The sequence below is a fragment of the Malaya genurostris genome, chromosome 3, assembly GCF_030247185.1.
Source record: "Malaya genurostris strain Urasoe2022 chromosome 3, Malgen_1.1, whole genome shotgun sequence".
In the NCBI taxonomy this organism is placed as follows: Eukaryota; Metazoa; Arthropoda; class Insecta; order Diptera; family Culicidae; genus Malaya; species Malaya genurostris.
Genome location: NC_080572.1, coordinates 197969737 through 197986446, shown reverse-complemented (window position 1 = coordinate 197986446; position 16710 = coordinate 197969737). Strand labels below are relative to the sequence as shown.

The 16710-nt window shown below is 38.9% G+C and overlaps 1 protein-coding gene across 1 annotated transcript; it reads right to left on the bottom strand.

Moving 5' to 3' along the window:
• Nucleotides 1-1257: 1257 nt before the first annotated feature.
• On the bottom strand, nt 1258-14756 carry LOC131435506 (uncharacterized). Its single transcript, XM_058603486.1, has 5 exons — nt 13408-14756; nt 12528-13350; nt 1835-2892; nt 1568-1762; nt 1258-1504 (listed from the first exon to the last, which is right to left on the bottom strand). Exons 1-5 carry the CDS (start codon nt 14579-14581, stop codon nt 1347-1349), a joined length of 3408 nt encoding a protein of 1135 aa, XP_058459469.1. The 5' UTR covers nt 14582-14756; the 3' UTR covers nt 1258-1346.
• Nucleotides 14757-16710: the final 1954 nt, after the last annotated feature.

Genomic DNA, 16710 nt, shown 5'->3' with positions numbered 1-16710 from the left:
TTTCTCAGCGATGGCTGTTTTCCCGAGATTGTAAGTAGAACCGTAGAACCCTAATATCGTTCAGAAAAAGTACGGGCGTGTAATGTCAGAGACATAACTGGATGTCGTGAATACGATTAAAACTGACACGATTTCTTTATACTTTCAAATTCGAAATTAAAGTTGATCGATTGTGTGAATTGTGAAACTTTCCCCCTTCTCACTACTAGAATTTTAAACTTTTTTACGTCGATTATCTCAATTCGGATTTTCATATTTCATTGAAAGAAACTATCAAAATGTTGTACAGGATTCATTTCTGCCTTTTAGAAGGACAAAATTGTGGAATTCTCTACGATATTTAGCACAGTTCAGAACATTTTTCTCGAACGATTTTCGCACAGCGAAAAGTTCACGAAGCAAACCAAATTATTTTGGACCAAATTATTTGATGATTTTTACATTCGATTTGCAAAGAAGTAATCTTAATTGTTCTTTAGATAACATTTAGATCCAGAAAAACGGCTGATTTTATATAATGTCCACTTTCTCTCCAATGCAAACCAGAAGCTCTGTAGCATGATGCAATCGCTCTTGTTTGAGTTGAAACTAGCTTTGCGTACAAGCCGCAACACATCCAACACTCGCAGTGTCAAATGATGCGGAACTGGTTTAATGCGTCTTCTCGCCTTGACGACCGGAAGGCAAATGAGAACTACGACCTGAGCGTTTGAGGTTTTTAACCACGCAGAAGGTGCGCTCTTCGATGCCGCTGTTTGAATGCGCTTCTCGCCCCAACGTCTTCTTCCATCCAACGCACAAGATGAAATGATCGATTTTTGTCCACGGTTCCCCTTTCATAACGTCCAGTTGAAGATATGTGCCTGACTACCTCAAAATCGTCGTCCTTGCGCGAAAAACCCAAGCGAAAGTAAAGAATTGTACGCGTTGTTTTCAAATTTTGAGAAAGCTTAATTTTTGAGTTGTTTGTGGTTATCTCACACTGTTCAAAATATTATCCTAAATTCCTGATCATATTTTCGATGAAATAGTGAAAGAATTATGTTGCTGCCATTAACACAAGTCGAGATATTCACGATTAAGTTCTGCCCATTCATCCATATGGCTAATTTTGAAAATGCGCCCCATAGTAAAGTAAGTCGTATTCACGACAAAAATAACAATACAAACCATCAATAGAGGGCAGCCTCTTCGTTTGAATCTTAGATACCCCAAATGTGAGTTCTTTTAGTCTATATTATCATGGAGACAATTCAGTAGGTGAGCCTACGTTTAATAGTATGTAAAATAGAGTCATTTATGCAAGATACAAATTGTTTTCTTCTGCAAAACTCCCGAAACATTATTCAATACAAAGGCTGCTGCGCGCTCCGATGGATCGCGGCAATTTTTTTCATCTTGATCAAATCGTTCAGCAACATATGAATCGTCTGTTTTGTTTTGGGATAGTTTTTAGCCGTCGGAGATTCCAGCAGTTCTGATTTATCGTCATACGCCTCGAGAGCTGAAACGAGTATATTTTAATTTATCCTGTATGAAGTAGTGAAGTAGCTTAAAAACAACATACCAATAATTTGAGCTTCTATCGCTTGTAATCGGGCCATGGCGGCATTTTGTTGCTTTTGAATGTGCTCCAACAAAATAGCTTGACATTCGGCTGGGTCAATCGGTGCCTCCGGAACGGGTATTTGAGAAATAGGATTCGGCTTCGGCCTGGTAGCGTGCGAAGAAGCTGCGGCACCTCCGGTTGTGGTTATCGAAGCTGAAAGCAGAAAGATTATTGGAATGTTGCTGGATGTTTAATTGAAAAGGTAAACAATACGAGATTACTTACAATTTAATGGTACAATACCGGATAAGTCTCCGTTCCCGCCTCGAGGAGGGCTTTTTTCCCACTTCTTTGACCATAGGTACATTTTCGGATGATCTTTTTTCTCCGCAATGTTGATCTTCACTTTCAGGCTGTGCATAAATCGTTTTAGTTCCAGTAAGTTTCCTCCCAGAGTGTGACTTTGTTTGAGTATATCAAATCTTGTAGCGTGTTTCGGATTTGGTGCGTGGTAATTGGCCACCGGTAGTTTTCCCTCATACAACCAATCCTGGTCGTGCATGTATCGTCGAGATTCTCTTACGCCATGCGGGTTGCGGCATATGTAACAGATGTACTTATCTGGAACTTGATTATCCCGTTCGAACCCATTGCAAATACCGTGTTGCCAGCACAAACACAGCTCGCATTGTACCATCAATCCATCCTCTTCTCCGTACCCGCAAAGACAGTTGATAATTTCTTCTTTTTTCATCGATACAATCTTGATTACCTCGCCATTCTCACTGATAAATCTGGGACTGTTGAATGCAGCATTAATCGAATCATCCCCGTACTGTCCACAGGTGCTAGCGTTCGTCGTTTGACTGGTCTCATTATCTTTCTCGTAGCCATATCCTTGCCGATAGAAACTATCGCTCACACCGGAAGCAGCAGCAATCGGAAACGAATGTCTCGTCTCATCTGCATCCATGTAGTCCATCGATTTTCGAGCCAATTTAAGCTTTCGCTTCTTTTTCCTAGTAGCGGCTGCTGCAGCCGCTGCCGCTGCCCGTTTAGAAATGTGACCCGACTTGGTCTTTTTGGTAGTCTTTTTCTTCTTCCGGGAGAACAGTTTTATTTTGGTCACGCGCTTACTCGGTTTGCTGACGGCATGACTCTCCGTTGTTTCGTCCGGATCAAACGACAAGCTACCACCATCTGTGGCCATTAGGGAACCGGAGGTCTCCGGTTTCGGGCTCTTAACATCGAAACTTGATGCCATTGTTGGTCGTTCTGGTGTGATATCTCCCTTTTCGACTTTAAGTTTTTTCGCGTCTCCATCCGTGGAATCCGTGTTATCTCTGTAAGGGATAGTGTTCAGATAGTTAGGAGAAAAGTAATACTTGAGAGTCGACTGAAATACGGACAAAAATCCAGATTCATGAGTAAATTAAAAACCTGTTTCAATCCACCTAGTGGTGTAATGTGGTCCCCTCAATTCCCTTTGCTCCTTTTTCCGAACGCTACCAGGAAATTAAAGCGGATAAAATGGCGAACACCTTGAAACTGTCTGTGTTTCACAGAAAAATATAAGACTTAAATTTTATTGTGACAAAATATATGTTTCTATGTACTAATCGTATATAAACTAAATTATCTAGACTTCGTCACGATAGATTTATGATATGGGCCTTGAAAGTCGGGATGTTCGATGAACAAGTAGAGATATATTCTCCAGTCAGCAAAAAAATACAACCCGAGCAGTAAACTCAATAAATCCTTCTGAAAATTTCACAGAATATTCTCAACTAACTTTGAAATACATTGTCAGGTGGATTTTTCGATATTCGTCACCGTTTCAAAGAAAATTTGATTTGAAGCGGAAAAGTATTCAAAAACTTCGTCTTATATGTAATGTAATATGTAATAAACTTATTGAGATAATTTCTCATTTTAAAGATGTGTGGGAGCACTATATCTACTGTTTTACTTTGACATTTGCTCATTTGTTAAAATAAGCAACTCGCTAAATTCAGCTCGCGCATCACGAAAACTAAGCGCATGCCAAGGAGAACTCGACAAACAAATAGATGAGATCAGGGGAAATCGATACGGAACGGAGCAAGATCATGCGTGAACTATGCAGCCTCCCAAGGTTTGGTAGTCCGAAGCACCTTCTTCGTACGCAAAGATATCCACAAAGCCACCTGGAGATCACCTGATAAACAAAAAGGAAATCCAAATCGAACACGTTCTCAATCTCGAGCAGTTACGTAGCGTTCGTACTGCCGAGGAATACGCGCATCTACTGGAGCTAGTGCTCCAAACGGAGAAGCAGCTTGGCGCGGTGACTCTTGAAGATGGCTGGAAGAATATAAGGTCCGCCAACATTAGTAGTTAGCAACATTGATCATTGAATAAAAAATCAAAAAAAGACATATTTTGACATCAGTTTCCGATATATGGTAGAAAAATTACGTTTTCATGCATTTCACTGAATATATTGAAGAAAATCGTAGTTTCTGTGAAACGCTCGCACTTTGGACTTGTCATTCTTCATTAAATTCTGCACAGTTACTTTTGTGACTTTCCAGGTGGCAGCTGTCCAGTTTTTTTTAACTCCTGCATGTTTTGGGACACTGTACCTTCCTTCCGAAAGTGCCGCTTGACAATTTCCCAATACCTTTCAATTGGCCGAAGATCCGGGCAGTTCGGTGGGTTGATGTCCTTTTTCACGAATTGTACATTATTTTTTGACAACCACTATAGAACGGAGTTGGCGTAGTGGGCTGAAGCCAAATCCGGCAGAAGAGAGGAGGAGCCTTATGTTTTCTGTACAGTGGCAGCATTCTCTTCTTCAAACATTCTTCCTCGTACACCTTGGCGTTAATTGTGCCCTTCGTGAAGAAAATCGCCAACCGCAAACCACAGGTACAAATTGCTTGCCAGACCAACACCTTCTACCCAAACTTTTCCATCGCCACCGTGGTGTCAGCGCCGTCTAGGTCCTGGTACACCGATTTCGTATAATATTGCGGTCCGGGCAACGCTCGAGAGTCTTCCTTGGCGTAGGTTTCGTCGTCGATCAGGATGCATCCGTCTTTATTCTGTAGAATCCGGTTATACAGTTTTCGCGCTCTTGTTTTGGCCTGAATTTGCTGTACCAGGGACTTTTTCGGCACCTTCTGTTTCTTGTACGTTTTCAGGGAGTTCCGAATTTTGATCCGTTGAATCATCCCGATGCTGATGTTGAACTGCTTGGTCAAATCTCGCTTCGACGCCCATGGGTTTTTCCTGATGTACTCAACCACTTTTAGGTCCCGGCCGGGCTGGCTGGGACCCGTTTTCCTACCGGATCGGGCAAATCCTTCATGGAAAGGGTCTTACCGAACTTCTCGATAATATTTTTGACACTGGTGTGGTGCACTTTCACCCGTTTTGCAATTTCGTTGTACGTGACACCACTTTCTGAGCACCAAGTGTGCAGAATTTTCTTTCGCGTTTCCTGATCAATTCGACTCATCATTGAAACGATAAGCCGTACCGAAACCAATCGATTGCGCAGCTGTTATTGACATGTAAACAAACATGTCACCGCAAAACACGCTGCAAAAAATTAAGTCATTTCAGAGTAATAACTGTTTGAATGTTGCTAACTACTTATCGATACGCTCATTAGTAGCACTGCTGCAACGCTGCATGAGAACGAACGAAGAACGATACAGATAGGCGCGGAACAGACAGAACTCGGTCGGAGAGAGAAAGAAAAAGCGTACCGTACCGCATAAATGATAAACGGACGTTCTATGAGAAGGTGGAACACTCACATAGAGGCTACACACACCGCAGACCGAAATGCGCAGAGATACTGAATGTGAGACAGACAGACAGATTCCCAGCACCTGATCTATTGGAGATAAGTAAAGAGATCGGCAAGCTGAGGAACAACAAAGCCAGTCGTCACTAATCACTAATACCTATGGAATTCGTAGGGCCGTACCAAGCGCAGGGTGGCAAGTAAATTAACGATTTCAATTTCTCGGTTTTTCCCGGTGCGCGAGATAAAAAATTCCCGGTTTTTAGAACAGGCCCAAATATCCAAATATAGAAATCCCATGTCCAAAAGAACGTCGATAGTTGAGAAATTAAGTATTTTTCGGGTATCTCCTTGGAACTCGTTTGAAAATCTCATCCACAGTTTGTTCAAACGTTCATCTTCTGGACTGACAGTACCACCCAGCGCAATGATTTTTTTTTGTTTTTTACTTTTCCTGTAACTTCGATGTAGCAATAGGATTAAAACAAGAAACATATCTTGCTAACGGCGATGAAAGTGATCATTTCAGCTGTCAAAGAAGTAAATCAAATACTCCTTGAAAACGGTGGATAAAGTGAAAGTCGCCAGGCCTGTCGATTTTGTGAATTCTATTGAAATCACTACCAAGATTACAACACAAGTATTGTCACAATTTTAAATTACTGAGACAAATTCTGATGAAATTACGGTAATCATTGGCTGGCACTTAAAAACAGGAAGAATTCTTAAAAAAAATTATTAAGCATGTTACCTTCACTATTATGAATACTTATTCTAAGATTTGAGGACAAACACTAGAAAAGATCCTCAGTGCAAATGACAGCTCCTCCTTCTTTACTCTCTCTTTCGATTGTTACGATCTTATCGGCAATTCTTCTATCTGATAATTTGAATAGAATTACGACTGAAACCATCAACTTTCGATCTGCTGTCGAAAAAGTGTTGGAAAATACAGGAATTTTCCTAATAATTGATAGAGAAAATAAACAAAGAGAAATTGTCAAAACAAAGAGAAATTGTCATACCTTTTTTAATATTTATCGAAATTTAATAGAAATCCAACAGAAGTACAGCATATCTTTTTCCAATAAATCATCTTTTCTGTTAGATTTTCATTCATTTGGCTTCTCCAATATATGTTTCCGTTCAGTCATTGCAAAAACTGAACTTAGTTATGGCGGCTTTACGTCAAACCAACTACAATTTAATAAATCGTTAACAACAGAAAAATCCAAATTATTCTTATTTTTCATTATAAGCATTCATTATGCTATGATTGATGACAACTAAGAAAGCCCACACAAGTTCAAACACAACTTTTAATTTGTTGTATCAGGAAAATCATGATGCTGAAAATCGTTACTAAATAGCTAGTAAATTTTTTCTCGGATTTACACTAAAATTCCCAACTTTTTCCCGGTGAAACCAAATTCCCGAGTTTGTACTCCATGCACAGACTAACAGACATGACAGTATGAGTAAATTCTTATAAAAATATTTTTTCGTGATACACTAGTTCCACCTATATTGTACTGCGCGAACTATTTACTATCGGTACACCCCTTGTGTTATGTAAAAGTTTTTTTACTAGTTGGTTTTCCCTCGTTTGTCAACACCGATCAGCTGCATGCCGGGATGCCTGATTTCATCATAATATTTGAAAATGAATCGCCGCAATAAATTATTGGATTACGTTGATAATATATTTAACTTTTTCGCGATGTTGGAAGGTAACCATTTATTTGACTCAACGTTGTTCATCTAGACTATTTTTTATTGGGTTGGTAATTTTTACCTGAAATAAAGTGGCGGCAGACCAGAAGCAAGTAAATATTGTAACAAAACGGGTTCGATTTTGTATTGCGTTGGAGGATGAGAAGTTGGCAAAATTATGTATGTAGTTTTGGCAATATGTATTAAATCTGTATCCTGCATGAAATTCTCATGTACGTATACAAATCAATACAATACAGGTAATTCTGTATGAATGGCAACTCTGTTGGTAAATGAAAAAATAAACACAGTCTAGATGACAGACAGGATGTTTTTGATAGGGTAACGTGGCGCCATCATGACATATGCGAGTATTGTCCCAACTAAAGGAATATTCGAAATGACCGCTAAAATGATTGAAGAATCTAATTTGAGTGTCCTGTCTGTTAGTCTGTGCTCCATGTACTCATATACTCCAGAAGTGTTGTGAATATAACGTTCCCACGCATTACCTATTCATTGACTTTCAAGCCGACACAATCGATCCAGAACAGCTATGGTACATTATTCGTGTGATTTGCGTGAATGCGGTTACGGTACTTCATATCATCTGTTATGTAACTGTCCCGCATTGACGTAACCACGTATCCGGGTTTTTGGTTCTCCATACATGGCTGAATCTGTGTATAGGGAGCTAAAATTGAAAGATATTCTATCGTTTCTCACCCAATGTGATAAAGAGCTATAGTCAGAGGCAGCGATGTCAACCGTACGGATTTATCCGCTAATCTCCGGATTTCTGTCTTTTCTACGGATCTACAGATGAGCCTCTTGAAATCTACAGATTTTTCATTATTTTCTAGGAATATCCAAATTCCGCATTATTTTTCCTGACATCTAAGGAAAATAATTAAATTTTGCATTTTTCCCTGATAACCCCAACAATTCATCTGTCAAAATTCATTTTGAAGAACAATTCTGGATTACTCGGTGCTCATAACATAATCAAAAAGGAATTGTTTTATTTTTAGTCTGGCGTTGAAATCAATATTTGGGGAACCGGAAACCGCGTTAAATAATGTTACATCATCTTCATAATTATTTTTGCTTGACAAATTAGTAATCTTACATCTATTCACATTCGACCATTCATTTCTTAAAGCCTGCCTTCATAGTTTAGAACTTCAAGCAGTTTATTTTATGTAGCTATATGAGTACACTAATCTAATCTACGGACTTGATCTAAGGGAAAGATGGCATCACTGGTCAGATGGGTTCATAGTTCCTCCTGAAGTGAATTAATCCTTTCTGTTTCTGCCATATATATTGCGAATCGTTCTGAATTTTTCCGGGTGTGCAGAATGGTGTCGCTTTTGTAAAATCTCTAAATCCTCTCGGGGGTTGGAAGTTTTATTAAATGTGCAATTTGGCACCTGTAGATCATTTAGCATCCTTCCGGGGATGCAGAACGATTTGTTTCTTTTTGTTTTGTACTGTTTTCTTAATTCAACGACTTTACAATTCCCTTCCATGTTCCTTTTATCCTTCCCTTCCCATCAGTTGGATGATAAGAAGCCACGTCAAGCCTGAGTTTAAGCTGAAGCGACCATCTCTGGTTGCTACTTCGGTACTGATCGGGATTAGCTGAAATTGTACAGGGAATTTTTAGATGATCCGACCTGGGACTGGTGAATCGTCCTTCAATGTACATCTTCTGATAATCCAAGAATTTATTGATCAGGACCGGAACCGGCTAGGCCCGAGTGAAGATCGTCTAAGGAATGGAAGGGATATTAGTCCAACACTTGTTGTTACTTGAGACTAGTTTCCGCTTTTTCCGGTGCCAGATAAAAAGTGTTCTGTTCAATTTTAACTGCTCTGCACTGACGAGTCAAAGACGAAACGTAAAGAAAAGAGTGAATGGGATTTAGATAAAATAGTTGATCCATTATAGTGACACGTTCTATAAGTTATATCAAATAATTACAAGTCACCAAAAAAGGGTCAAAAGATTTCACGCGCTTCTTGGTTGTTTATTGTTTCCATATTATTATTTTCCGCTTACCGGCTACCGAGAAAAATTATTAATTTATCAAACAAACAAGTATCTGTGCTTATTAACATTGTAATATTAACGGATTTTCTCAATGGTTGATTTGTATCATTCAATTAATAATCGTGAAAGACAAGCAATAACATAGAAGAATAAAAAATACCAAATAAAACTTTGCTCAGAAGCCAGCCGGAAATTGATAAGTTGAATGAAATTGAATGAAGAGATCAGAGACAGTATAAGAGAGCAATAAGATGTGAAACGTTGGAAAATCTGATAACTGAAGGTAGGAAGGAAGGAAGGACGCTCTCGAGTCCCTTTGAATCTCGGAGAGGGCTACGGCAAGGTGATGAACTCTCTTGCACGGCTGGCAATAATCAACTCAGTACTTCATCATCACCGAGTTCAGCTTACCTGCAAATCGGTTTCAAAAGCATCGCTGAATGAGTTGAGTAACTGGGTAACCATTTGTGTAGAGAAAACATCGTCTCAGAATCGTGGTGTCAAGCAATCAACAGATGAGCGCTGAGTGCACATCAAATATTAGAACCCACTGAGAGACGATTTGTGAGTTGTGACTTGATGTGTTTGTACATCAACACATTGAATCAGATTCTTATGACTCTGTCTCGCTTGTATCCCCCTTCCACCAGGGTTGCCATGGGTGGCCAACGTTCGAATCGATGCCATTTCAATCCAATTCTCAAGCCATGTTCTCGTATGCTGGAAAACGCATTTGGTTCAGTAGCCAGTTGTGTTTAGCTCGAGACATGAAATTCAATCGTTTATCACATTATTTACATCACGCTACGGCTCGACATTTGTTTTCGTACATTAAGGAGCTAGACTCTTTGCAAGCCTATGAGTAATGTCAACAATGTGTGCGTAAAAACAAATTCCTGCGCTTCTTTTTCTGGTTTTAATCAATAAATCTTCCATATGGTTGAAAAAATAAACCAATCAGTTCATTCTGCTTTAAATTGCAATTCAAGAAAAGCGAAAATCTTAGTCTAAAACTCTTCCGCTTTCCTTAAAACTGCTCGAGAAAAAATATTTCAGTTTCAGCTTACATCCACTAACACATTTGATTAGCAGCAAACACATTTTTATGTGGATTTCCTCTTGCAGCATTTATTGCGATATAAAGATTTACGTACCTTCTATAAGTAAACCCGCAAAATAGGACCCTTTAATTTAACATACGACACGCAATGGAAATGGAAGGTTCTCGTAAAACTATTAATTTTTCCGGAAAACTGCTTTTGAAACAGAAAATATTTAGTTTTGTTTTTTTTTGTGTAGCGCAATCTAATACAAATACATTGAAGCAGTGTTGCTAAGTTTTTTATTAGGGAATTAAAATCTACATTCATAAAATGTAAGCAATTTTCCATCAAACGTTGGTGCAAAATTGATAAAAACTGATATATCATCCAAAACTCATCCAGGCTTAACATTCATTTGAGAATAAATTATTGTTAAAAAAGATTGTATGAAACTCAATCGTGCAAGCCACTTTTAAAAACTCGGTGCACTGCATATATGAATACATAGATCTAAGGCATATGTTACGTACCAAATAAAATGTACGTATTACACAACTTACCAACACAAGTTAAATTGGTTTACTCTTGATCATTAATGCTCGTGTTCATTTTGAGTACCAGCAAAAACAAAATCGAAAATCTGGGTTGTGTTGGCAGCTGTGTGGTTTAAGCATACACTCACCGGTGTAGCTAGGTACGGTGATGCCAAACTCAGTACTCACTTTTTAAAACTAGGAATGAAAGTTAAATGCTATGAAATCAAAACTAAGAACCATCAATACCATCATAATTTGATGTCAGCGGTGCTTTGTATAGGTGAGTGTGTTTGTTTAGATCAGCGATGATTTTCATCTTTACCATCATTTTACGGATTGCATCGTAAATCATGAGGTGCTCTCTTGTCTCTTGTTCTATATTGCTTTGGAAGGTGTGATTCGAAGATCGAGGATTGACACGAGTGGTACGATATTCGGAAAGTCCGTTCACTTTTTGACTTCGCTGACGACGTTGATATTGTGACACGCAACCTTGAGAAGATGACGGAAACCTACATCGGACTGAAAGCTGAAGTTAGGCCTATCGGACTGGTTATCACTGCGTCAAAAACAAAATACATGAGAGGATGAGGCTCTAGAAAAAAAACACTACGCCTCCCACCACGAATATTGATAGACTGTGACGATATCGAGGTGGTTGACGAGTTCGTGTATTTGGGCTCACTGGTGACCGCCGATAATGATACCAGCAGAAGCATATTTTGGCTGTAAATCGTGCGTACTTTGTACTCAGAAAAACCCTTTGATCTAGAAAACTACGCCACCGCACGAAATTGACCACCTACAAAACACTCATTAGACCGGATGTTCTCTATGGTCACGCGACCTTGACTATGTTGGCAGAAGATCAATTTGCCCTTAGTGTTTTCAGAAGAAAGGTGCTGCGGACCATCTATGGCGGAAGAAAGACATAACGTGAAGACGGCGTGTGAACCACGAATTGGTACAGCTGCTTGGAGAATCACCCATCGTACGGACAGCTAAAATTGGACGGCTATGATGGACTGGGCATGTCATTAGGATGCCGGACGACAACCCAGTGAAAATGGTTCGTGAATCTTATCCGGTAGGCACAAGACAAAGCATACAAAAATGGTATAATTCAAGAAATTATTCTATTATTAAACACCGTTAAGAAACGCCCTCGGCATCGTAGAGCTAAAGCAGAGAGCCTTATTAAATAAATTGTTAAATAAAGACAAACACAGGACTAGGCTGATGGGTTACGTAAGTCAAAACCCTTTTTTACAGGGTTGAAGAAAATATCCCTCTAACAAAAATGCCAATATCTCGGTTAAAAATAGACGGATTTCAACAAACTATGACTGGTTTGATAAACATTATAACGAGGTATCTAAATTTTAGAATCTCTTTAGTTTTTGATGACAATGGAATCTGTTTCCATTGTCATCATTGTCGAAAAACTGAAAGTTTTGACATAAAACTTTGGATAACTCAAAATAATAAACAACGAAAGAACGAATACAATAGCGTTCTGGCTGACAGAAAGATGTTTATTCGCAGATCTAGGCCTCTTTGTTCTGTACACACACTTGCTCAATTTGTCTAGCTGAAACTCGGAAAAATTTTTCAAAGTTTGAGCATATTCTATACCTACTTTATGCTTCTAGAAAAAGGTAAAAACGTTCGTTCGTTACTACGAACTGGTGCAAATAAACGGGTCGTCAGCGTTCGTCCATCACCGGTGAACATTGGCTAATCAGTTGAGTACATTCAAACGATTCCAATCATATCGCCATAATCAAACTTTCGAATAAAGGATTTTGTTTCGAAATGCAGACATACTTACAATTTTACATCCAGCTCGTCGAAACCAATCTCTTTCTTAACGACGATGTCCTCTTTTTTAATGTCGTCTTTTAGGGAAGTCTTGGAGTTCGACATCGAGAACGACTTTCTGCGGACCATTTTCGGTGGTGTTTCGATGATTTCCACCGGTGTCCGCAGAGCGGCCAGATCCTGCATGTTCGGAATTTCACCCAACCCTTTGGCTAGTTCTTTGTGATAATGTTTTATGTGAATTTGCAAGTGGTTCTCTTTGCGAAAGGTTTTCAGGCAGTCCGGTTCCGGACATTGCAGTAGATTGTCAATAATCTTGACCTTAACGGAGCCAATGTTAATTTCGGTGTTCAGTAGAACCGGTTCGGTTTTAATTGTGGGTGCAATAAGCGATTCTTTATATTCCTTCGTGTAATGACAAAAACCAAGTTCTTTCGCTCGTTTTTTGTGTAGTCCGAAATCGTACACATTCAAATCGTACTCGAGTCCCTTTTCGGCAAAATATGCCTTCATTTCTTGACGGGAGCGGAACACTTTACCTTCCGGGTTGACCAGAAGAACATCCATTTTACCGTAGGCCGTAATTCGCTGGTAAATGTGTTTGATCCAACCTTCAGGAAGCCGCCAATCCGGAACAATAACGCTATGAATTCTTACGCCGGATACTTCTATTATGGCTTCCTCTCCGATAGGAAAATCATTCATCCAATGGCAGCACCATTCCCCGCCTTTAGGAACCTCCGGATAATCACTGGCTTTGGCCACTTGTGGGATGTACAAAGCAGATATTGGAATTATCGGCGTAGCTGGGGACTTGACATCGGCAGTGGAACCTGAAACGATAATCGATTAATATAGTCAAATAAACGACGACCACGCGTCAATCGTACCATCCTCTTCCTGTTTGATGGGTGTACCCAAAAGTTCCGTCTCATAGTCTCCATCCGACCGTTTCAATTTGCTGATGTGTGCTGCTTTACAGACTTTCACAAAGCCATCATCAAACAGAACCTCGTACATGTCATTGTCCAAGACTGTTTGAACCGTTGCCCGAAACTTCCTGGAATCACTCCAGCGTGCAAAGCACTTTTCTCCGGCAACGAATTTTATCTTTCCATTGGGAGTTTTCGGACCCTGCAGGGGCCTCAGACGCACGCTGTCCATTGGAATCCATTCGTCATTGAGCGTGGATTTACTTTTTCCATTCTTCTCGAACTGCACCAGCACCTCCCGTTCTTCAGTATCTACTTCTCCTAGCTTTGCCGGGTGCCATTTGCCGGCAAAATCCTGCGCTTCAATCTTCGTTCCCGGTGAGAAGCTGATCGGTGACTGGCTGGAATTTAGAGCAGTCGGAACAGATTTGCGAGGAGAGTGAGATGATCTTCTGTCCTTTGACGTAGATGCAACCGTTGGTGGTTCGCTTTTACGAGTTTTTTTCGCCGCAGGATTGCGCACATTTGTCGATCTTTTAGGAGATGATTTTCTTTTAGAGGCAACTTTTTTCTTTGGCTTCACAATTGGGTCGACGGATGATCCGTCTTTCAGAACAATATCGTCATCTGCTACTTCATGTTTAATTTCTTCTTTCTCGTCAATGACTTCCTTCTTGATGTTAACCAATTTCTCTTCCTTTTCGTCCGGTTCTTGTTTAGTCACCTCTTTGCCCAAAGAATCATGTTTTACTTCGTCCTTGGATTCACTTGTGGCTTCTACCACATTTTCCTGTTTAACAACTACCGTTTCCTCGCTTTTTATATTCTCCGTTTCCTCTTTTTTCTTTTTGTTTGGCACGGAAGCAATCGTCCATGAGAATATAGTCGGAACGGCACCAAACTTTAGAACATATTTAGTTCCTTTGAAATCTTGAAAATCAGCTTTCCGAAAATGTCGGCTACACACATTCGATCCTTTGTTAATTACGAAACCTTCAGGAAGCTGACATGCAACTATCCATTTTTTCTTAACGAGCTCGTTGGCCGGAATTTTATGATACGTCACACCCCGATCCTCCTTCCGGGCCGAGCTGGAGAGACAATCTTTGATGATGCATTTGCGAATGCCCATGACTGTCGATGCATCAAAATTTAACGACCGGCTAGTGCACACCAACCAAAGGACTGTATTTAACTCGGCAAAAACCTCAAATTATATCGATTTCACAACTTAATACAGAATTTTCTCACCACAACTGCGCGTTGTTTTCGTCGTACGCTTGACTTGACATATTGCAAATTCATGTGACGATGTTTATCGATTTGCTGAATTCAACAGCAGAGTTGCCATATTGATATTATTTTATTTGTTAACACTAAATGTTTTCATATGTGTTACGATTAGCTGCCCTTACACGAGACAATATTATTGTCAATACAAGGAGTATTGACAATACTTTTGATCGTGTAATGGAAACTTCATTGGATTGACGAAAATATTGTCAAAAATATCAAAACTGCTCATCAATCCAACAATACTTTCTCTCCAGAGAGAAACTGTTAAATATGTGCAATAATCTCTTATCTCTATATTTTAATATTCATTTGCAATATTTGAAGCTCCAAACGCTTGATTTTCTCGAAAAATGCGGACTCCAGTTACCAAGTCAATTGGATTGACGGTATTGACAATACTTTGGATTGACAATAATATTGTCACGTGTAAAGCAGCCAATTTATGTCGGTTTGTGCTAGGACAGGACCAGACAACTAGCTTCTTTTTCCAGAAAAATATTTCTCTTCTTATTCCGGTTGCTCCCTGCTGTAAATAATAAATGCCTCGCGATCACTGTTGCCAGTAGAGATAATTATTCATTCTGAAAACTTTCTCCCCTTATAACATGCAATTATTTATCATTTGAAAACACGTAGACAAATGTTATATCGGTCAAAAATATAGCTCTGGATTCATTTTGATCAGATGTTTGTTTTGAAGAAAACGTTTAGTTGAAACGGCTTAATAAAATTTTTCTAAAACACTCCATTTTGAGTAATTAATTCTTGCAGCTTTATTAACTAAAGTATTCAACATATTCTATTTGAGAAAAATAATAACATACAGAAGTATCCAAAGATTCGGTGCTATTCTCAACCAACATAATCAATATTCTCGTCCATATCACACTTCGTGATTTCAGGCTTTCTCATTGTATCATCCAGTGATTGTTAAATGTACTCGTATACTTTCCACATTGACAAGACTTAAAAACAAATTGAACTTAAATCTTATTGAAATTAATAATTTTGAAAAGATGACCCGAAAAATAAAATATCCAATATCAAGCTACACTGTTACCGACGATACTGACAACACTTTTTCTACTACCCTGCAGTAATATTGATTTCAACAACTTGTACTTGCTTATGTCAATTTCAACCAATCACGAGCTGGTACGAAATTGGTCTTAAAAGTGGATTAGCAATTGTCAGGTCCTGTCCTAGGGTTTGTGATGCGACTGATTTGATAACCTGTAAATCATGCATTTTTTCACGAACGTCATGTCACATTACAGATTGCTCGCCAAGAACAAATCATATCATTATACGAACAACTATCACTCATGCCATTAAGTACCTAGCTCCCGTTATATATCAGTTTTCACTGAATTCCTTCTTTAGGTTTTAACAAAGTCCCTTTGAAACATTAAATGTATTTTTATAAAATTGGCATCTCTGCTCTGTTCTGAAAATCTTTTCATATTTATACAGATTTATCTGCATTATACAGACTTTTACATGCTCATACAGATTTAATACAGAGTACAGATTTTATACAGATTTCCTCAATTTAATACAGATTTATACAGATCTCACAGAAAGGAAAAATTAAACTTTTCTGTCCGAGCTATCTTTTAGTATTTGATTCCAGTGACGAGATAAAAGTATCATTCAACGGACAAATCTGTATAAAATGTTCAAATCGACGTATGTAACAATGAGAAATTCTCTTTGTTTACTTTCTCTTTCGATTATTACGAAATATTCCTGCTTTTTTCGGTAATTTCTTCAGAGCAGATTAAAAGATGATAGCTTTAGTTATTATTATCGGTAAATGATTGGAGAGAAGGATTGCTAAGAGTGCCGTAATAATCAAAAGAAAAAGTAAACAAAGAGAATCTCTCATTGTTACATACGTCGTTTTGAACATTTTATACAGAAATCATAAATTAATATGGAAATCTGTTGTGAAATCCATTTATA

Coding starts and splice junctions, on each gene's coding strand:
- LOC131435506 (XM_058603486.1), bottom strand. CDS start 14,581: ATGGGCATTCGCAAATGCATCATCAAAGATTGTCTCTCCAGCTCGGCC. Junction 1,763..1,834: donor CGGTATTGTACCATTAAATT/GTAAGTAATCTC, acceptor TTCTGCTTTCAG/CTTCGATAACCACAACCGGA. Junction 1,505..1,567: donor GATAGAAGCTCAAATTATTG/GTATGTTGTTTT, acceptor TACTCGTTTCAG/CTCTCGAGGCGTATGACGAT.